Below are 22417 nucleotides of genomic sequence, written 5' to 3' on the forward strand. Positions count from 1 at the left end.
CTGCAGATGAACACGCTGCATGAAATTTGTGTCGATGTGAAGCGCGTCTAATCTGGCTGAGCATAGGTCATAATAAACACTTTCCATTTCTTTCTTTCAGAGAGAAGAGGTTTGAGTCTGGCAACCACAACATATAACTGAAGACTTAAGATTCGACCAACATCCTGGCTTCAAAAAGATTCATATCAAACCAATTTAAAAATCTTTGAAGCGGGACAGAGACATCTGCTTTAAGGTGAACATACGACTACGACAAACGGGGGAGAGTTGGGCATTCTTTATTCCAAAATAGAAAGCTCTAAGGAAAAACAGACAAGATCATGGTGAACAAACCCAAATGAAGAACAGCTGTGTGCGGTCACATGGGCCAAGTGTCTAACAGGACTGATAAAAACTATTGTTCAGTACAGGCTGACCATGATTCAGACAACTGCCACCCCAATTCGTGGCGTAACGACAGCTTAATGAAGACATTTTGAATACTTCTCTAGTGACAGTGACAGAAGACCAAATGAAGGCGTTTTCCTTCCAGCTCTTCTTGAACCGAATTTCCTTAATCTATGCCGTAGAAACATCACAAAGAAACAAAAAGCTGAATGCATCCAAAACATCCTCTGCTGCTTGTTGGTGTGATCCGCTGTGGAGCGTCTTCCCACAGATTTCAGTCTCTCACCCTGTGATTGTGTAGTTAGCATAGTGTTCTTGATTGTGCAATTGACATGGTCATGCCAAGGGTACAACTGTGAAATGATTCAAATACGTAATGCATAGTATACACAATATGGGTAAACTGGAGTTGGATTAAAAAAACAAAACAAAAAAAACATGAGCACAACAACCAATTGACTCTGCATGATTATTTCTTCAGATATCTATCTGGCTGCAGCCAGCAGCTGTGTGCTGTCCATCTTTTTACAACTTTGTTCTGCAGTTTAGTGTCTTTTCATAAATTTTTCAAAGGGTCAACTTTGTGCTTCTTGGCAAGAGGTCTATGAAAGGAAAACATAATAAGGCCTTGTTACTTGGTCTTTTGAGTTTAAAAATTAATTTAAATAGCAATATTCATCACCATTCAATTTCTTCTTTTTTTTTTTTTTAGAAAACTTTAAGGAACCTTGAAAAACAGGCCTGCTATTAGGAATCTGTACATAAACATTCCTTACAAAACAGAACACAAAAATGAAAAACAAAAAAACACTAATGTTTGTTTGTATAGAAAAATAAGCATATCTACTTCTTTTTTTTTCTCTCTCTCCCACTCTGCTCACTGGAGAGCAAGTCTGAAGAATGCGTACATCTACTCAAAACACAAGCATGCAAAGAATGAAGACAAACCATTACATATACAACTTATGTGTTGGCATCCAAAAAAGAGATCAGAGAGCAAAATAATAATAATCAAAACAAAACAAAACAAGAAAGTCTATTAATAACGGAGCATACAAACTTGTTTCTTGTGTTTTCAACACGTATTTTCTGCTTGATTTCATCTTTTCAGCTTAAATATACAAAAAAGTGCACTCGCCTACACAAATAAACTTGTTAAAAAACAGTTTCTGAAGTGAAACTTCTGAAGTACACACACGCAGCGCAGACTTGAGGTCAGCTGGAAGAGCACAGTACTGTCCATGGACACTCTGTGCTTTTGTGCTCGGTGTAAACCCAATGTGTCTGTGTTACACATGCCTTCTGAGTATGTGTAGGTCAGTGTGTCGGCTTTTACTGCAACGAGTCGCTGTTGTCGAGCCCCAGAACGGTCATGTCTGCGTCGTCGTCGTCTTCCCCGCTGTCACCCGACTCATCTTCGCTGTGGCCTGCAAGCATGACCTGCTGCACTGCCAGGGTGGCTCCGTCTGACGTGAGGCTCTGCAGACTCTCCATGTTCATCGTCACCATCGTACCTGCAAAGAAGCGTCACCGTTTCTATAGCTGCGTCTGAAGGAAGCTGCTACATGTGTTGCTCTAGAACGGGATGTCAAACTGAAGGCCCAGTGCCTCGAGTTGGACGGCACACCATGACTGGTGCTTTAAACTCTAAATCAGTGGAATCCCGATGGCGCCGTCGGGCCGATGCCAGTGTCAGAAACTCCAAACCGACGCCACTGATCTGCCGGACTTTTCTCCTACACTGCGCAGTAGTACGACTCAAAGGCTGACCCACCACCTTACTCACCAATAAGTTATTTTCTGATCCTCCAAAAAAAGAAAACGAAAAGAAGGAGACATTGGATAGTGGGAGGGGGAGAAAACGTCCCAGTTTGGAGCCGAGGTCGCACTTAGACTTTCTCTTGTCCATCATTTTGACAGAAGGTGTCAAAAAGTCCTGTCGTCTACTTTCACCCAACAATTTTTAAAATTACATTTATTGTCTTTTCATTTTAATCGTGTTTAATGGATATTCAACAAGCTGAACAAATAGTCCAAACTGTGTCATCGTCAAAGCTGAATACGTTGAACTGTTTCTCTGTGGAAATCAGGAAACATATTCCACCAATGGAGGTGATCAGAAGACTCTGATCCAGCAAACACTCAGCAGGATGATAATCCCACAGCAGGGGTTCATCTGCACCACACGCCTCCAGAGCCTCAGGTCCAAAACTCTTCAATGTGCCGCTGTTAGCCCTCAGTCAGCGTCCAGATCGGAGATGACACTCTGACGGACGTTGTTGCATAAAGATGTAACTGTCTGCACCTAGTGGCGGGTGTGTGTAATAACCAGACAGCTCTCTGTGCTTGGCCAAGCTGTCAGGGGGCGGTGGGAGATATTATTTTAATGAAGCTTTTACTGCTTTTGTTTTTAGTGTAGGAAATGGAACTTCTGTTTTTATAATTTCGCATTTCTAGCGTCATCTGGGATGTGATTAATTGGAGCATAGCAGTGAAGCTGCGTGAGCATTTATTGTGCAGAGCACTCCATGTTAGTGGATGGACATCTGGACTTTCATCTATTTTCTTCCTATTCCTCTATTTATACTTTAATAAGTAGATAAACACAATTTGATTATGCACTCTCTTGTGGCTTTTCCTGTGGATGTACTAAAGTCTCACCCACCGTCAGGCAAGAAATAAGTCTGACCTGGACTGGATTTCGGGTTGGGCTGCAGATCTAAATTCTTAATTATCCAGGCATATGAAGAGGAAAGAATCTGTATTCCTCCATTTATGATTTGTTAAAACAATCAGAGGGCCTGTAAACTTAAAAAGAGGAAGACCTACCCTGATCAGGACATTCATGATTTTGACATGACCCAAAATGAAAATGAGTTTGACTCCCCTGCTCTAGATGATAGAATATTCCAATGCAAATTCAACTTAGAAACAAAAATAATTACCAAACTTCATGTTTCATACTGATGTAATTTTTTTTACACGCGTCACTTAATATCTGTGACTTGGTGTTTGACCAAATAAAAGCTTGAAGCTTCCAATTATGTTGCCTATGATACATGCAATGTGCCAGCAACCTTAGTACTGTCACTTTAAGGAAAATAAAGAGCTTGACTAGACATCTGGCCCTTGTGCTAAGGACGACACAAAGCACCACTTTACCCAGGTAAAGTTGAGGTTTAATATAAAATTAAAATATAGTTTTAGAACTATGAATACATGTTTGAGGGAGACCTTTAAGTAGATCAATGCATTTATTAAACGTAAGATTGTATCAAACTTCACTAACCTGTTTCAAGCCTATCAGAAAATCCCTTTGCCTCAATAATCTGCTTTATGTTTTTTTATTTAAGAGCAACATTTCTTTCTGGGTCACATGTAGGAAGAAGTGTTGAACATGCCACAAATTGTCTAAAATCAATCCATTTCTGAAGGTGAAATTGACAAAATTCTCACCAAACGTTAACCTAACCAATCCACTCATGCAAATTAATCAAATCACAGATTAAATGATGTATAATACATTGAAGAGACATAGGAAACGTATTGAACTGAAATTAATGTAATGTTTTGTATAAACAGCCTTTGCTGTTACAGCTTCACTACATGGAGAAACGAGTTGCATGGCTGTCTTGGCTGTGATCTCGGCCCGTTCCTTCACAGAGTCCTGAAGACTGAAACATCCTTCCTATTTCATCTTCCTGTAGGTGGCAGCAAATTTTTGTCCTGAATGTCTCCTTAAATGCATCCAGATTTATTTTTGGTCACGTATAGTGTCATGAAATCAGAATAAACCTTTCCCATTTTAGATAAATTAGGATAACTAAATTTCTTTCTTTACTAAATGCCCAAATAATGAGAACATTTTTAAGGCAAGTTTTAATACTTTCTCTAAATTGCAAAGTTTAAATACACTGATGCCCTTAAACAATCTGGGACATTTGATGTCATGCCTGTGAAGCTTCTGCTACATTTACTGGTAACAACTGAGTTAGAGAAAAACTTTGAATATAATTTGGGGCACACCTGACACTTGGGCAGGAAGTCCAACAATTCTCTTCCTGATTCGTCATCTGATCATTTTTTTTTTTCGACTTTCCCATGATGCTCCAGAAAGGAAGCAGTCTGGTTCATCTTTGAGTTTAATTTCCAGAAGCCTGAAGGCGCCTTGCTAATCTGTGCAAACAATTATACACAAGTAAGATGGGATGTCCAGCCATCATACGGCTCTGGAAGGAGACGGGTTTGTCCCAAATGAGCAGATGGGCCCCAGGACAAAAGGAAAAGACCAGAGGGAATGACAAGAGATGAGATGAACCCCCTTCGTGTTTTGACTTTAGGATCTCCTTCAGTTCCATCTCTTCATAGGAACTGTGACTGCTTGAGGCATCGGTCGAGATACTGCCACCAGCAACTTGCTCTCCTTCCTCAGATGACAGACTTGACCCTGTCTTTTAGTGTTTCTCCATCCTATTGGCTGAAATGTAGCTGTGTCTAACTGTATGTGCGCTCTTTCATTCCTATAGGCTCAGAGCTCATCTGCTCTATGCTTCCCTCCAACATGAAGCCACTTGGAGGGTAGCTTCATCTTGGCTTCATCATGGCCACTACAGTTAAAATAATACAGTCTTTTACCTTTTTCCTAAACTTTGAAATGTCCAATTTATGCCACAACTATAGACAAACTATAGACTATAGACAAATCAACTATAGAATAGTTGATTTGTCCTGATAGGTTGCTACTTACCATCAGGCATGGTAACCTGCTGATGGGTTCCTCCCCCAGCAGCAATAGAGTCGGGCCAGAAACGCTGCAGTGGCCGATTTTGTGGAGTTTTCTTCTTGGTTTTGCTGGACTCAGAAGAGCTAGCATCCAACATCGGCTGCAAGATCCGTCTCCGTGCGTTTATGAACCTGGAAACACCAGATGTCCTGAGGTCTTTTTCAAGTTGGATTTTGTATTGACTTTTACATATTTTAGGTAGATGGTGGTCCCAAGGAGAACTGCTGTGAATTTGCCATAGATTATTTTTTGGGGGGGCAAACGAGCAAATAGGTGTAACATGTATCAGAACATTCCCCCAAATCCAATCGGCCAAAGAGCAGAACAGGAATTATAACAATCGATGTAGTTCATTCAAACTAAGCAGCGCTTGCAGCAGCTTAAACGGTTGCTGTGTGAAGTCATGGTAAAGTTTTTCTTCACTAAAACACTAGTGCTGAACGTTTCTGTCAACTACGTCTTTGAAAAGCTTTGAATAGCTACATGACAGGCTCACACTTCAACAACTGAGGTTTGCTCAGGACAGCAGAGGACAAAACCTCAGACAGGCAGAAATATTTCATCTCTTGTTACTTTTCTTAACTATGTAGCTTTTGTATATAAAAAAAAATAGATGTTTTTTGTTACAACTGCCATATGCCATGACAGTGTGGTATGAGACAGATAATCTGTGAAAAGAAAATCATGCTCCTCTGCCTTCTGTCAGTGCTCACTACAGAAATGCATAATTCAGTCAGAAACAACCAATCAGAGTCAAAAGCAGGAGCTTAGTGGTGTGAGGTCACATCCTCTCCCTTTCTCTGCTGCAGCACAGCTGGCAGCAGAGTCACCACCCAGAGGCAGTGCGTGCGGCCGCAGGTGATTTTAACCATGATGATTTGAAAGTAGTTCTCCCTAAACTCCATCAACACAATAAATGTGCCACTGGAGGAGCCGAGACGCTGGACAAAGACGAGGACAAACAGACTAAAAACAGTTTCTATACGAGAGTTGTTGTTCCACTGAACACAGCTAATCCATCTAAAACGTATCTTTACTAATTAATTCATTCATCCATTTACTTATTCTTAACATCCCGGTTGTTTTGAGTTGTTTTTCAAATGTCGTTGTGCTTTCTCCGTGCACAATGACATTAAAAGGAATTCTGACTCTTAAGTTGTTTCTCTGCCATCATCACATATAGCAGAACGTACACAAACATAATTGACAGCCCAAAGACACTTGCTCTTGGCTCTGATTGGTTGTTTGTTGATTGGGCGCGCTGCACTGGGGTGATGGTAGCCACGCTGGTAGGAGTACGTCACACAATCAGTGGGCTGCCAGTTCGATCCCTGCTTTGTCTGTCCTTGTGTCCTTGGACTAGACACGTCACCCGTCTCGTGGTCACCGGTGGTGCCACGCCACAGCGGCTTTGCTTCTGTCAGTGGTTACAAATGGCTACAATCCAAGAGCTCACGGTGTGTGAATGACCGAGTGACGAGTGAAACGCTTTGAGGTCCTCTGGACGTGATAAAACACTGTAACAGGCCATTTCTCATTTCTGCAGACAGCACCTCAGGGAGAGAGAATCCATTTTTTCACAGGTTATCTGTCTCAACAAGGTGACGGTTTTAACAAATATGTAAAAAACTTTTTTTCAGTTACATACTGCAGCTTTAATGCTCTAGAAATGCAAAGTAATTTTACAGGATCCTGATATCTTGTCAAATTTCCTAACACAATAAAACTCAGATTTTTTTTCCCTTTCTTCCAACCCTGCTGTACTTTAATTTTAAAATAAAACGCTACATTGTTGCATGCTGTGACTTTCTGGAACTTGTTCTTTTTTTTCATAGGACTTGTTACAAACAAGAAATGTTCATCTCATTGATATTCTGATAAAATAAAAACTTAATTCTGTAAAAATAAATAGCTCAAAGGAAAACTAACCAGTTATTGACTTGTAGAAGTGTCAGATTTGTTTGACCGGCAATCTGCTTCTTCTCATCTTCAGTTGGATAAGGATGCTGCATGAGAAAGGAGCAGGACATTCATGAATAAAGGTTAAGGTGTGGCCCGTTCACACGGTGTCATTAATATCTGCTTACCCCAATATGCTGGAAGAGCCAAGAGCGCATGACATTGGTGGCGTGTTTGGGTAGAACGCCCCGTTTATTTTTTGTTGAGTTGTCCTCGTGATTGAAGAGGTTCAAGTCCTGGTGAAACTGTAGCTGAAGCTAAGCACACATGGTCAGTCATCCTCTGTGTTCGACTTTTGTCACAAACGTTTAGAGAACGAAACTCTTTTTTTAAAAAAGTTTCATGTTTTTCCGTGCTAATTTATAGGGATAGTTTCATTTATTAGGGGAAACTATTCAAAGCTATCTGACATACTCTGTCAGCAAATTTGCTACATCTGTGCAAAGGATGTAATAAATGTACATTTTAATTGAATACCACAGGAAGGTTTTTATAAAAGACTGGATTAAGGGACATGCATCCGATTCAAGTCTTACATTTGTTTTTGGAGGCCATTTTTACACGTTCAGGAATAGATTTGCTGTTGTGCTCGGAATATTTGCTGCATAAGCTATGATATTTTCAGCTCACCAGTCACACACTGATGATCTGTTAATTGAGTCTGTCAATTTTAGGTTTTCTTTCAGTTTTCAGGCAGTGCCAGAGTGCAGCCCACCACCAGAAGACGTGACTTGGGAATGCAGAGCTACATAGGTCACAGTGATGAAGCAGAGAAGCAGTACCTGATTGTTTTGGACACGTATTGTCCCAGGAGACAGGGCCTGAGTCACCACCTGGCCCTGAGGAGTGACGACTGTTACTGGCTGGTAAACTGTACTTCCTGAAAGAAGCGCACACACACGCATGCACACACACACACACACACACACACACACACACACGTATCCACTCAGAGTGTCACATGTTTTTTCTGCCCAGTGCTGCTGACAAGTCAGTGATCACATAACAGTTCCGGCTGCTACATCGGCTCCAATCATTACACAGAAATAGCCGCGCTTCACTTGGCTGATAGAACTGACTCGGCACTGAGTAGTAATGAATATGCGCCAGGCATTTCATATGATATGATAAAACAGGAAATAATATTAAGTTTGGCAAAAATAATAAGACAATTATAGAATTGGTAGAAAATACCAAAAACTAAAAATATGAATAAAAACCAAGACATTTCTCCTCTGGAGTTGTTATAACTGTTTTATTCCACAAGCAAGGAACAAACTAACTAGTTACTAAGCTAGAACATGTCTTACCTGTAACTACTTGGGTGGGGTTGACAGCTGTAACAGTAACGTTCCCTTGTTGCAGGGCTGAAGCTGGCACCACAATCTGGCCCTGGGGGCTGAGGGTGCCCGAGATGGAGCTTGGCGTCTGGAAATGAAAGCATTCACACACAAAATCGTTCACACTCAGATGGCTGGCTTTAAAACACATGCTTTGCTGAGATTTACACAAGAAAGTGGTGGAGCTGTAGAGGTAGCAACCCCAAATTGGTGCTTGGGTGCCTACACTGCACACCTGAGATTTGGTGGGTGAGAAGTTCTGTGCCTGGCCTTGCACCGGGGAGTACGGGCTTCCTGGATCTCCACTCAGAAGAGTCTCGCTGTTCATCTTCGTCTTGAGGCAGGCGATGTAGCGGCTGCAAAAGTCCTTACACAGGTCACTCACCTTCTCCAGCTCCAGCAAATGGATCCGTAGCACTTGAATGGCTTTCACCATCTTAACGTTGAAAATATGAAAACAAAGACGGGGTGATCAATCGAACCTCCAACCAGACTTTAATCACTGGGCCCTGTTCATACAATCACTTTTAACAAAGATAACAGCATAAAAGAATAAGTTAGCAGAGTCACACAGATAACTATTGGTAGCTTTACAGTCAAACCAGTGGCACATCCTGCTGGTGTCAAACAATTAGAAACAGACTCAGAGTTTATTCAATTAAAACTCACCAAGTTATCAAGTTCAGGGTCTTCACTGAAGAAGGGCTTCCCCTCTTTTTCCTGACAGCGGACAAAGTTCTCGATGTCCACATCAAAGCTGGCCGATGTGATGCATTCAGAGCTTAGTGTGGACTGCTCACACTTCTCAAAAAGCAGAGCCAACAAGGGGAACAGGGGATGCCTGTGGAACATTGACCAACAGTTACAATGCCAAACTACACTTTGTTTTTTGGCACTCGTTATTGGGTTTCATGTATGGAAAAAAATAGCTAAATATCATAAACCCTTGCAGCATTTCATAAGCGGTGCAGTGATATTTACTCTTAAGTTATATGGACGATGCCTGAGAGACAATACTTTCACAAAATACATAAAAAAAGGTTTTATTACCGGTATATAGATGCTTTGTCAGCATCCATGGGTGTCTGTGGTTCGGTGGGAACCGGGTTGGACACTTCAACCAATGTCCCTTCAAATTTAGACTCAGAGTCACAGTCTGCCTCTACCACACTCTGAATCTGCAACCATTAAGCAAAATGAGAGCAAATCAAATGAACAGAAAACCTGAGACAGGCAAAGAATACAGACTGAAATCATGTGAGGATCAAAAGTAGCTGGAGGATGAAGAGCAACACTACGACTCGACTTCAGGGTCCTGTTATTGTATTCGCTGGCCCAGGGGCCGCAGGCCCTTTGGAGCATAAACTGATACAGGGCATCTCCACTTTAAAGGCTGATGCGTACCGTCCCTGTTTCAAGTCAAATAAATCGGAAATCGTAACATGAACTCTTGGGATAGTTATGTGCAAAAGTATTCATACACTGGAAACTTTTCACCTGTTTTCCCCAGACAGTCTCACATTCCAGCAATTTTATGTGAGATTCACCATTCAGCAGAAACAACTACCTCAAACACAAAACCAGCTCTTCCACTAGAATCGTTGAGACCAAAAGATTTTTTTTAAAAACAAGATTTAAGAAAATTATGTTTACAGATGCTCTACATCCAATCCGAGGTGGTCTTATTCATCTTATACAAAAGTAACAAAAATTTAAAAAAAAAGAAAAAGGAAAAAAGAAAAAAAAACTTGAGAAACCAGTCAAGACTTGTAAATGTAACTGTAGCTAAGAGTGGTTCTACGAAGTCAGGGGGCTGTTCTTTGCTCTTTGTTAAAACGTTTGAAAACCATGTAACATTTTCTCTCTGCAATTATGCACATTTTAATGGCAACCACAACAAATCTGAGATACCTCAAAGTTTGTTAGAAAAATAGCAAAGAGTTTGAATAGTTTTGCATCTTTGCAGAATTGCTGCAATTCAGTCACACTGGACGGTTTTCGAACAATAATTGCCTTTTTAAAGGTCATGGCCACAGCATCTCAGGATTCAGATCGGGACTTTGACTGGGCCTCTGCACTTTGTCTTCATTTTGTTCTTCTTTGGTGATTCCAAGGTGAACTTGCTGGTGTGTGACATGTGGCAAAAGAACTAAGGACAGAACTTGAACACGGGACGGCCATGTTGAGGCTAGGATATGCACAGCACAACACGAGTTCTTGAAAAACTGAAAAGGGCCTCAAAGTTCTTACTCAGCAAATGAATTACAGGAATTACAAATAAAGGAATTACACAATTCATCTTGAAGCTCTGCCATCCAGGCCATTTTTGTCCAGTCTCTTTCTTTTGGTGGAGGCATGACCTCTGACCTTAACTGAGGCAAATGAAGACTGCAGATTCTTTGGAGGTTGCTGTGTTTATTATTAATTTAATAATAGTTAAATTAATGTTTATTGTGTCACCAAGAGCTGACAACATAAATGTTCACAAAAGAGGGTAAAAAAATAAAAACTGTGCTTTGTTTGAATTTCTTACACAACTGTGCAACTCTGCTCCTGGTTACGTGCCAGCACATATCCAAATGGTGTGGCGCTACCTCATGCAATTAAAGTTTAGAACATTGCAAGTTGGTTCAATGTCAACAGAGGTTTTGTCAACAGTTTTTCCATACATGTGTTCAAACTCAGGTCTGTCTTGCACCCACCTGCTGCTCCCCCTTTGGGTATTTGTCTATAGAAACCGCCTGGGCTGCCATCACGTTCACTGCCAGCACTGGGGCATTATAGAAACCAGGGACAGATGGCCAACCTACACAATACACAAGCTCAGTTAAACCACTGCCACAGTGAGGACACAATTCTAGAAATTCAACCAAAGAGGCTGGTTAAAAATAAATGGAAAAAGGCTAAAAGTTAGTAATAAAATATATTTTCCGAATACAAAAAACCTTGAACACTGCTGCGATAAAGTATCAACTGTATCGACAGCTAAAAGTTCAATAAAATCCCCTGAATCCAAGAACTAAACGGAACGTGGAATCATCGTTATAAGGAAAAAAAACAGAAAGTGAGACAACGTCGAGGCGTAACATTCATCACTTTTATTTCTGTACACCTTTAATAATTCAGCTAATAACATAGTTATGTAGTTAGCGTTGGCGTGCAGCCGTGTTAACACACCCACCATGAATTAGCCTGTACCCGATGTTAGCGACAGACATTTTGTGCACAGAATGCATTTAATTACTTGGGACAATTTTAAGGCACTACTTTCAAACGTGAATGCACATATTTAAAATTCTAAGCTGTAAAGTTTGAATTAACTCGCTCTGTTAGCTGTGCCGTAACGATAGCATCACGTTAGCGTTAGCTTGTGATACAAGTCTGATGCAAAACATTCGGATCCAGCTAATGCTAAATATAGTGAGCTAGTTGCTAGTCTTGAACGGCAATGTCCAACAATCGTCGACAGTGTCATATTAACACACTGAAGTGGAGCTAATTATTAATTAAGTATAGAAATGTATCGCAAAATAAAACTGACGTTACTAAGCGGCTACGGCAAATAAGACCGCTGCAGATTGATATGAAGTAAGCCGTAAGACCAGGGGATATGAAACATCTAATTTTTGGCTTTGGTCGAAAAAAAACCCCCCAATAAGTGCTTGTTAGTTTTCTACTCAAAATAGATTAGAACAAGGAAACGTTAGCAGCACATGACGGTAGCTTGCTTTGAGCTCAAATCCTTCCCATCAGTCAATCAATCATGCAGGGACAGCTGCCTTCTCCTTGTCTTTTCTCCCCTCCCCTCTGCGCTAACACTGCCGGGCCTAATCTACAACTCTGGCCCTTCACTTCAGCACAATCCTCCTCTGCCCCTAAAACTCCAGAGATTTTTCCTGACCCCCTCCCTTATATACATATTTATATAAAAATAGAGAAATAGAGACATATAGATGGATAGATGTTATCACAGTAGCTTTATCGCTTCGACTTCATTTCAAAAAAACAGCCTCGGCTGTTTCGCCCAGGTTCACGCTCTTTGCCCCGGGGCATTTTAGCGTGCGGCCTAGATTGTTTGATTGATAGGGAACGGAAAAAGAGGGATTTTGAGTGACAGCTTACCTGAGTGCCAATCTTCGTCACACTGACAAGCGGTTGCAGCAATCGGGACCCGCAGTTGTCGTGTTGCGTCATCACGCAAGGGTACGTTGTTGCGCTATGCTCATGTATATGTATGAAGCGGGCGGAGAAATGACGTCCTGACGTTTGGAGTCCTTGGAAGATTTTTTTTTCTTTTTGCTTATTTGAATAAGGGTTTCTCTGGTTTCATTATTTACATTTCGGTTAAACGTAAAGCTAACATACGCATAGTTTATTTCCAATCAGGGCAACTGTGGTTTCTAAACAATAATCATTAGAATAGAAATGTATACACCATGTGCTCATTCTGCTCTATTTTCACGACCCCTTAAGGCTTGGAAGCCTACTTTTTTTTAAATAAAATAAAATCAAATCATATATTTACACATACATACATACACACACATCACATTTTAATTACCACATTCCTCAACTGAAGTTTCTTGAAATACCAGCGTGGTATCATGAGCAAGTTCTCCCTTAACATGGCACTAAACAAAGCAGCCATTGCATCAGACAAAAATACTTAATTTCATACACTTCTTTAATCATAACACATTTTAACAACTGCTTTCGCAACATCGCCGCCACCACCGCTGTGCACACCACCTACTCCCTAGTGTCTGGGTGACGGTTTTCCGGACGAGGGCTGAGGGAGACGATACTTGGCCATCTCCACATCCAGGTCTGCAAATGTGAAGCTGGTGTAGCTGTGGTGCTGGTAGTTTTTGTAAGTGCTGTTGTCAAAAGATATCTCAGGCTCCGGAGGTGCTGCTGCTGACTCTGCAGAAGAAAAAGAGAACCTCATGACTTGAGATGCATCTTTCCTGCATTTCACACATGAAACACAAACCAGGTCAATTACCTGGAAGCACTTCCTTTTTTCTCTTCCCCTAACAGCAAACTGTTTGCAGGCATACACCAATAAGCAAGAAGCCATCAAGAAATGAACTGTGAGGATTTTTTGGGAGGCTGCGGTTACATATTCACACACACTGATAAAGAAGTTTATAGCATCACATTTCCCACAATAACAAAGCTTGTGTGAAGACACGCTTGTGGGAAAGACCTCAACGTTCATGTTCCTGGCATATAAATAGAAGCCTGCAAAAGTAAAATAGATTTAACCAAGACAGAGAACATCCACTGACAAGATTCACTAGGATTTGGGGAAAAAAACAACTAAAAATCAGTGTAACACTTTAAGAAGCACATATTTAGTCACATACATTTACATCTAAATGTTACTAGAAAACTTCTGCCAATGAAAATGTCAAGCTCACAACCAAAGGGGGGAAAATTCAAGCACAACTGACATTATTTGTTATAAACACTCCAATCCATTATTCCCAGATAAAGGAGAGACCAAAAAGTTAAGAGAGAAATAATACCCAGGTATAATCACCCGGGAAGCAAGACGATTTGACTTTTTAATGAAGTGTCAGAGCTTAGAAACACCAGTAACCTTACTTTATAAGATAAATTAACAGAGTCAAACCATCTCACCACTACCAGCATGTGAACCAATATTAACGTTACCAATATTACCTGGTTCATTCAAACTTAGCAGTGGATATAGCATTTCAGTTTGTATTATTTGAGATTTAATGAGCCCTTACTTACACTGACACATTTAAACAATGCAAAAGAGCCAAAGAGAGGAATAGCTACATCTAAAGGCAAGCAAATCTTCCCTCAAAAATATAAAGAAATCTGAGAGCGAAGATATAAACAAAACAAACTACAGAACATTCAGAAACATGATGAGGATCAGAGTAAGAGTACCCAGCCTGGAACATCGGTCTGAAAGAGTAAGCTCCAATGTTTCAAAAGTAAGTATGGACAGAAGCTGCGTTTCCATTACAAATGTGCACAAAACGCAAGTAAAATCACACTTGAATCAGTTTGTAAGTCACTAAAAAACATGCTGTGCCATCATCCTCAAACTAATTTTCTCATCTTCTTCTTTGTGGTTTGCACCATTGGCAACAGCCAATTGTTGATCATGTGATTCGTGCAATGCGAAAAAGTGTTTCCATTGCAGTTTTGAGGGGGGAAAAAAATTATACAGCCAAAAAAAACAAACACACACCTCACCCTAATGTCACAACGGTTTTTATTAGGTGCATTTATTTAATGGAAACGCAGCTAGTGATCACATCATCATGCACTACAATGAACAACCTGGTTGTGTGATATATATATATATATACACACTGTATATATACACACGCTATATTGCCAAAAGTATTCACTCATCTGCCTTGACTCACATATGAGCTTAAGTGACATCCCATTCCTAATCCGTAGGGTTCAATGTGACGTTGGTCCACAAGACTGTTCACAAAGTTTAGTGTGTTTATGAGGTTTTTGACAAATCCTCCAGAAGCGGATAGTGAGGTCACATACTGATGTTGGACAATAAGGCCTGGCTCTTAGTCTCTGCTCTAATTCACTTCAAAGGTATTCTGTTGGGTTGAGGTCAGGACTCTGTGCAGGCCAGTCAAGTTCATCCAGACTCTGTCATCCATGTCTTTATGAATCTTGTTTTGTGCTCTGGTGCAAAGTCATGTTGGAAGAGGAAGTGGCCAGCTGCAAACTGTTCCCACAAAGTCTGGAGCATGGACTTGTCCAAAGTGTCTTGGTATGCTGAAGCATTCAGAGTTCCTTTCATTGGCACCAAGAGACCCAGCTCCTGAAAAAACAACCCTCCACCAAACTTTACACTTGGCACAATGCAGTCAGACAAGTACCGTTGTCCTGGCAACCACCAAACTCAGACTCGTCCATCAGATAGCCAGATGGAGAAGCACGATAGTCACTCCGGAAAATGCATCTGCTCTAGAAAACTGCTCTACAGTCCAGTGGCGGTGTGCTTTACACAACTTCATCCAACGCTTTGCATTGCACTAGGTGATGTACGACATGGATGCAGCTGCTTCACCGTGGAAACCCATTCCATGAAGCTTTCTGCACACTGTTCTTGAGCTAATCTAAAGGCCACGTGAAGTTTAGAGGTCTGTAGTGATTTACTCTGCAGAAACCTGCCGACCTCTCCTGACCCCGCTCCGTCAGTTTATGTGTCCTACCACTTTGTGGCTGAGTTGCTGTCATTCCCAAACACTTCCATTTTCTTATAATACAGAATAATGTGGAACATTTAAAAGTGAGGAAATTTCATGACTGGATTTGTTGCACAGGTGGCATCCAATCACAGTTCCACCCTGGAATTCACTGAGCTACTTTCACAAAAACAGTCTGCATCCCTAGGTTCTTCATTTTATACACCTGTGGCCATGGAAGTGATCGAAACACCTTATTCCGATAATTTGGACTGGTGAGAAAATGCTTTTGGCAATAAGAGAGTATATATTGTGTACTTTCTGTTCAGAGTGGGTACAAAAAGTATCCAGGCTATTTGGCACTTTGCTGTGACCTGTCACACCAAAGAGTCTGAATACTTACGACCATGTGAAATTTCATTTTTTGTTTTTTAATAAATTTGTAAAAAAAATATATATATATATATATATATATATACACAATTCAGTGTTTTTCTGTCAAGATGGTACGCTGATTTTAGCATATGGCTGCAATTATAAAGTTAAAATTTAAAGAAGTCTGAATACTTTCTGTATCCACTGTACATATATATTTACTTAAATTGAACCAGAAGAAGGAATGAACCATAAAGTCAAGGAAAAGAATGTTTCCCTGAAATTAGCTAGTTGCCAGGAATAAGTTTGAAGGTTAGATGTTAAAGTCATAAAAGCTTAACAATACTATGAGTGAAAGAGAATGTGAGGGAACCTGCTAAAATAACGTATTCTTAGGGACAGGAGGAAATGCAAAGCCTATCTGGAGAGTTAAAGGTTTGGAGTGAGGGGCAAGGCGGTGTGGTATGTACCCTCAGGCCGTTCAGCAGTGGTCTCGGCATGCAGCTCCTCTTCAGTAGCTTCCACTAGCACCTGGGCAGAGTCCTCCAGCTCAACAGAGGTGCCAACTTCAGCTGGACAGTCAGCTGCTACTTCAGCAGAGACGGCTTTTGACTGTACAGGCCCAATAGTAGACGTTTCCCCCCCCGATTCTTCACCAGCATCACCTAAGCCTTCTTCAAGTTCTGTAAACGCATCTACTGCTTTTAAAAGAGAGTCAGACTGGGCTTTGTCTGGAGCTTCATGTTGCTCCACAGGTACAGCTGGAGCTTCACACAGGGCATCGGTAGGAGCAGTAAGGGTTGACAAATCTGAACTGGTAAGCTCAGCTGCATTCTTTGTAGCAGTCAGGGCATCGAAGGCTGAGTCTCGCAAAGGATCTCTGGAGGCCTGGACTACAGATTGATCTGCTGCTTCCTCTGCATTAGGAAGGCCCTTAGTCACTCCACTAACTATAAGCTCTTTAATTTCTCTCTGTTCTTGAAGACTTGGTTGTTGCAATTCTTGAAGACTTGGTTGTTGCAATTCCAAAGAAAAGCTTCTGGTTTCAGTTTCTACCTCTAAATTCTCGTCTTCAGGAATGGACTCCGAGTCTGAGTCTGAGTCTGTATCAGAGTCGCTGGATGATGAGGAAGACATTTCTTCAGCTGCTGAATCCCCAAGCCTAGAAGAAACCATACTTGGTTTTACAACATCATGCAGGCTCACAGAAAGGGCAGGAACGTCTCCCGGTACGGAGCCTTTACAAAGTTCCTCGACTGGAGCTTCTTCAGCTGGTACAAATACCGGTAAAGTATCATGAGCAAGTATCTGAGAAACCTCTTCTTGGCTTTGATACAGATCAGATGAAGCAGTGACAGCTGATGACTTTTCTCCAGCAGATTTAGTGGCAGCAGTAACAGGTGGTGCTGCAGCTTTTTCTGACGCGGCAGTGAAGCGGACTGGCTCATTAGTTACACCTAGGAAGGGTGGCAAAACTCCAGGATCCGATAATTTAACTGGAAAGGCCACAGCAGTCTTGTAAGTCCACACAGCTGCCCTCTCATCTTCACCTGCTGAGGAAAATAATAAATTGTACACAAACAGGGAAATGCTAGGAAAGGTTACCAAACAGAAAGGTTCTTCTAAAAACTTATTTCCAAAAACTTGGTCTCACCACTTTGCATAACAACTTTACTGGAAATTCACCACAGAAAGACATATTTAGCTTACTTCTTGCTAAAACTTACAGAGAGCTAGAAAATATGGTATGTATAATGTTTTCCCAAAAAACATGGACTGAAAAGTAAAGGGGAAAAAAAGCACTATGATTCATTAAAAAGTCATGAATGCATTTCTATACAAAATACAAATTAAAATGATTAAAAAACAATTATGCAAGTTAAGTGTAGCCTATTTAAAATGAATCTACATACATGCATGCAGACCATTTAAATGTATTTAAATAAAAAGTGACAGACTATAGTTACCTGGATAAGAGAACAGAAAAATGATCAAGACATACAGAAAACTAAGGAAAATGTGGGTTAATGATACGCAACATCATTATCATAAGTTTTCTTAATAATGTGATATAGGAATTAATTACCAGCTGCAATCAATTAAAACAATGTTTAATTGACCTCCGGATGAGCAAACAAGATGGCGACAGCTTAGCCAAGTGGCTCATCGACAAATTCTAAAAATCTCCTGTTTCTATGCAGCATTTAAAATACACTAATGAGTGAGTCACAGTGCCTAAGTCCAAATAAAAACAAGCTCTACTGTCTTTGACAGTCGATTTTACAAGAAGAAGAAATGAACTACGAATGCACGACTAGCCTCTCGGACGTGGAAGCATTACTGGTGGCTAACGACAAAGCTGACGAGACAGCTAATTTACAAACTGTTCTCCGAGAACTGAGAGAATCCCATCGTGAAAATGTAGAGGGCTTCCGAGAAGCTAAAGAGGGGGAAAAAAAACAAACAAAAAAAACAACCAAAAACTGGATGTATTTTGGAAGCAGACTGAAGAGTCAGCTATGAAGCTAAGTGAATTACAGGATGAGCTTGAGGCTGAACTAACTGAGCTGACTGGAAAACAAAGGGCTCCATGGCATTGCAAAAGGCTCTGAGGACGGCTCTTCCTCTGTCAGCCTTCATAGAGATCCTACTCCGAGACAAACTAGATATTCAAACATTATTTGACCTGGGTCAAGTTCACCACATTTATAGTCAAAATGAAAGGCTTTATGCTGGCAGGGAAAGAGTAATAGACTGGGGCATAGCAGCATGTCTGTCTATGCCCCAGACATGCTGCTAAAACATCGACATGTACACCTTGAAGCGAAGCGGGTCCTCAGAGAAACGTAGATCAAATTCCAGACCCCATCCCCAGTCAAGTTGATCGTACTTTACGAGAACAACACACGCGTCTGCAACTACGCATCTGCAGCAGTAAAAGACGTGGCGAGTCGAGGCTCCAAAGTCACCATCATCCAACTATCTAGGATCAAGAGTGCCGAGTCGGGAAGGACAGACAAGGAGCATCCAATGAATGAAACACAGGAGGGACATGAGAAGAAACTGGACGCTTTTAGAAGAGAACAAGCAAAACTATAAAGGACAAAAGGAGCAGATGGGTCGAACATATCCCATTTCTTTCTGAAGTGATTTGGAGTCGGGGATCGTACACGGTAAAAAACACCACCTGGAAAATGGAACGACATAACTAGCAAAATATTAAACGAATAAATTACAGGATACCTGATATTTAATAATCACATGAAGGGGTATTCTGTCTGGATTAATAACCAGAGAAATGTAAAATATTGTATTACTCTTTGTGAACAGATGAAACACATTTTCGTCAAGTTGCTCCTAACTTATAAAAAATAAATTAATGTTGAATTAAAAAACTGTACAACCCTTGGCAAAATAGCTATAAAAGAACTACAGCAGACGTTCGATCCAGCAGATCGGGGACAGATCTGTAATGGGGTTTTCCCCAAAAGCTACCGTTATGTTCCAACTTGTTTCAGAGTGTGAATTACTTGGGTCATTTCCAACACTTAGTTAGATACTTAGTCTCATTACAGATTTGTTTTGTTTTTTTTTTACAGAGAAAAACATTGATGTGTGCCCTACTTATTTTTCCTGCTGTTTACATACACAGAAAGCAGCATTATAGTGACACATATGATACATAATATGAACACAGGTAATTGGTCTTACTCTTGTGTGGATCCTTTGCATTTTTCACTGGTTTTACTGGCTCTTTAGCTTCACTGCAGAACAAAGCAAGGGGGTAACGTCTCAGAGTGCCCCAGCTCTCGAACTGGAGAAACCAACAACAACAAAAAAAGAGAAGAAGAAAAGAACCGTTTTGGAGATAAATACTGTACAAACAAATGTAAGTATTACATGGCGTTTTTCAGCCAAAATCATCAAACAAAGTATAAAGTTCCAGCCAGCTCAGTTGACTCAAATTAGGAGGAATTGCATTTAACATGATTCACAGGTTTGTTAGAAACTCCTCGAGACACAGGTAGAGGCCTCAACAATTGCCTCCATCAATGGCTGCATGACACACAAAGCACAATTTATGAGACGAAGGTTTGTGTGTTTAACCAGGGAGCCAGCAGCACATCTCATGGGACTGAATTTCCACCAATATCTTTTATTGCCATCTGTAGTATTACTATGCAGTTGTCAGGTGAATGATGTGGATAGGAAGCTGAGTACTCCGTAGAATGCTTTGTAGCATGGAGTGGGAACAATCCCATCTTGAATGTGAACAAAACAATGACTGATTGTAAATAGAGTAAAAGTAAAACAAAAAAAAAATCATAGGTTATATTTTTTATAACCTGAACAATACCAAGATGGTGCAGATGATGACAGCCTCTGTACTTTGTGTGCTTATTATGCTCTATGCTATTAACAGTATGTGGACACTTACACTAGAAAAGAACTGCAAACAAACCCCGAGCCGCCGCCGCAGCAGCTGCTCTCTATGGGATTAAATGTGCTTGTGAAGCTTCAGAAAAACCTCCGTGACCTTTGCCCTCAATCCACCTGTTTTATGTCCACCCTAATAAAGCGGATAAACTGTCGCTTCTCCATCAAGGATTTTCTGCCCTCTGCTTCACTAAAACCTGGTTCAGTGAGCACAACACAGACTTCTGGCGCTGTGCTTCCAGCTTTTTGGGGCATTCTGCAGCTCAGAGGTGGAATCTGCTTTTAAATTAATGAATGTCGGTGTACTGATGTCACAGAGTTACAGAGGACATGTAGTCCTTTCTTATTGACAGCTGTCAATGTACCTGAAATTCGACAGGTCTCCCCGTTAATTAAAAGAATTGACAGAAAAATAATATTTCACTTCAGTAATCAGCGGTTTTGTTGCGTGTGAATCTTGAGTGGAATCGATGGAAATGTTTTCTACACAACAAACAAAAGGATCAACCCAACTCATGTGGTCTGAGCCTCTCTCTCACCGTCTCCTTGCAAATGTATTACATTCACAAAGTTCACTCAGCCACAGTTTTAGAGAAAGTTAATTCAATAAGATTTGATGATTTTTACAACTTCTGTACTGTTTTGGTTTTGCTAAAATTTATGGCCTGTATCTGCTAAGCTCTGCAAATTAAAGCAATGAAAATCTTACTGGATGTTGTGGACATTTGATTATTGAGATCGTCTCCTTTAAAAATTTCTTCATGGGATCGTTGTGCTCAACAAAAATGATCAGAGGTTATTATTAGTTGCTTTGATCAAAAAAATAATCAAACTCCCGGATGTTTATTTTTCTAGACGTCTAAAACAACTTGTGCAACTGTGATTGAGGTCATGCGGACACAGCCATACATAAAGTTACTTAAAAGTAGTAATAAACAGCTCTCACTTTAATCACTATCACAACAGCACAACAAAATATCGCAGTAAATCCTAAGTCCATTTCTTCCAGCCCTGGTCTCAGTATAAGGATGTGTTTTTTTTCTGCTTTATTATAGGAGTCATAACACCCACGTCCTTGTCAGTAACGCTGTGTTCTAAATTAAAACACACATAAGTAGTTTAAAGATGTGTTTATCTTAGCTTTTCAAAAAACCTATAGTCAATTTCCTTTTCTATTTTTATTTTGCAACTTTGAGGGTCATTAGGAACGCTACCACCCATCATGTCACAACATCAGTTTCCAAGCATGCGCTTTAAAAAATACTTGTATGATGTCGTTGACGATCTAACACCACCGCAGAATACAGTTTAAAAGCTTTTGTGTCAGATAACTAAATATTACCTTGAGTGCACCAAGTCGACTTGAACGCAGCAACCAGGCAGCCATTTTGTGTTCCAACTGTTTTGTTCCGACTGGCTTCAACCTCTGTGGTTAATGCAATGGTTCCACGAAGAAGCAGCAGCACGCAAGTACACCTCGCTGCAGCAAACAGAAAGGGGCGGGACGGACGGCTGTCAGTCTCTTACCTTATTTGGAAACGGGACCATTGCACTCCGGAAGTGAAGGGGGCGCTGTTTCCTATATTATTCGCGGTCTCCCGTTTTTATTTTCTTTTTAAATCTGTGATACAGCTTCATCTTTAGGAAGAATTTTCACTGTCAGCATGTATTTGAAATGCTCTCTTTTATTTACTTCAGCGCAGCTCACAGTTTTGAACAGGTGTACTTCTAAATCTGCTCCTTAGTCGCATCTTTTTGGGTCTGCTACTGCCTCTAGTGGCATGGGGGTGGTAACACAGCTAATATAATTTCATCACTAAATCAGAATAGCAGAAAGTCTTTATTTATTATAATTCTGGTATTATTGGAACCGTAAAAAATAAATTCCCTAATAAAACAATTTTTTAAAAATTTCTTAATGACATTAAATGACA

At 40.6% G+C, this 22417-nt stretch overlaps 3 protein-coding genes across 7 annotated transcripts in view; 1 reads left to right on the forward strand and 2 right to left on the reverse strand.

Moving 5' to 3' along the window:
- tmprss3a (transmembrane serine protease 3a) overlaps positions 1-824 on the forward strand; it is a 39014-nt gene extending 38190 nt beyond the window's left edge. For all 3 annotated transcript variants that reach the window (XM_008438546.3, XM_017303001.2, XM_081598434.1), the window contains one exon: positions 101-824. In XM_008438546.3, the coding sequence (XP_008436768.1) occupies positions 101-115 (15 nt within the window). In that variant the 3' untranslated portion in view covers positions 116-824. The remainder of the gene's footprint in view (positions 1-100) is intronic.
- On the reverse strand, positions 263-13001 carry pknox1.1 (pbx/knotted 1 homeobox 1.1). 2 transcript variants are annotated; one of them, XM_008438555.3, is made up of 11 exons: positions 12592-13001; positions 11172-11275; positions 9520-9647; positions 9139-9310; positions 8705-8905; positions 8440-8557; positions 7912-8009; positions 7258-7386; positions 7100-7176; positions 5135-5301; positions 263-1901 (listed from the first exon to the last, which is right to left on the reverse strand). In XM_008438555.3, the coding sequence occupies exons 2-11, from the start codon at positions 11220-11222 to the stop codon at positions 1720-1722; spliced, it is 1323 nt and encodes a 440-aa protein (XP_008436777.1). In that variant the 5' UTR covers positions 11223-11275; positions 12592-13001; the 3' UTR covers positions 263-1719. The 2 variants fall into 2 exon arrangements, with proteins under 2 accessions (XP_008436777.1, XP_081454569.1); XM_081598443.1 differs by lacking the exon at positions 12592-13001 and adding an exon at positions 12183-12566.
- A 134-nt stretch (positions 13002-13135) lies between these two features.
- Positions 13136-22017, reverse strand: ndufv3 (NADH:ubiquinone oxidoreductase subunit V3). 2 transcript variants are annotated; one of them, XM_081598440.1, is made up of 4 exons: positions 21826-22017; positions 19758-19860; positions 16517-17596; positions 13136-13392 (listed from the first exon to the last, which is right to left on the reverse strand). In XM_081598440.1, the coding sequence occupies exons 1-4, from the start codon at positions 21868-21870 to the stop codon at positions 13226-13228; spliced, it is 1395 nt and encodes a 464-aa protein (XP_081454566.1). In that variant the 5' UTR covers positions 21871-22017; the 3' UTR covers positions 13136-13225. The 2 variants fall into 2 exon arrangements, with proteins under 2 accessions (XP_081454566.1, XP_081454563.1); XM_081598437.1 differs by having other exon boundaries at positions 16517-17599.
- Positions 22018-22417: the final 400 nt, after the last annotated feature.

The sequence above is a fragment of the Poecilia reticulata genome, chromosome 2, assembly GCF_904066995.2.
Source record: "Poecilia reticulata chromosome 2, P_reticulata-male-v2, whole genome shotgun sequence".
Taxonomy (NCBI): Eukaryota; Metazoa; Chordata; class Actinopteri; order Cyprinodontiformes; family Poeciliidae; genus Poecilia; species Poecilia reticulata.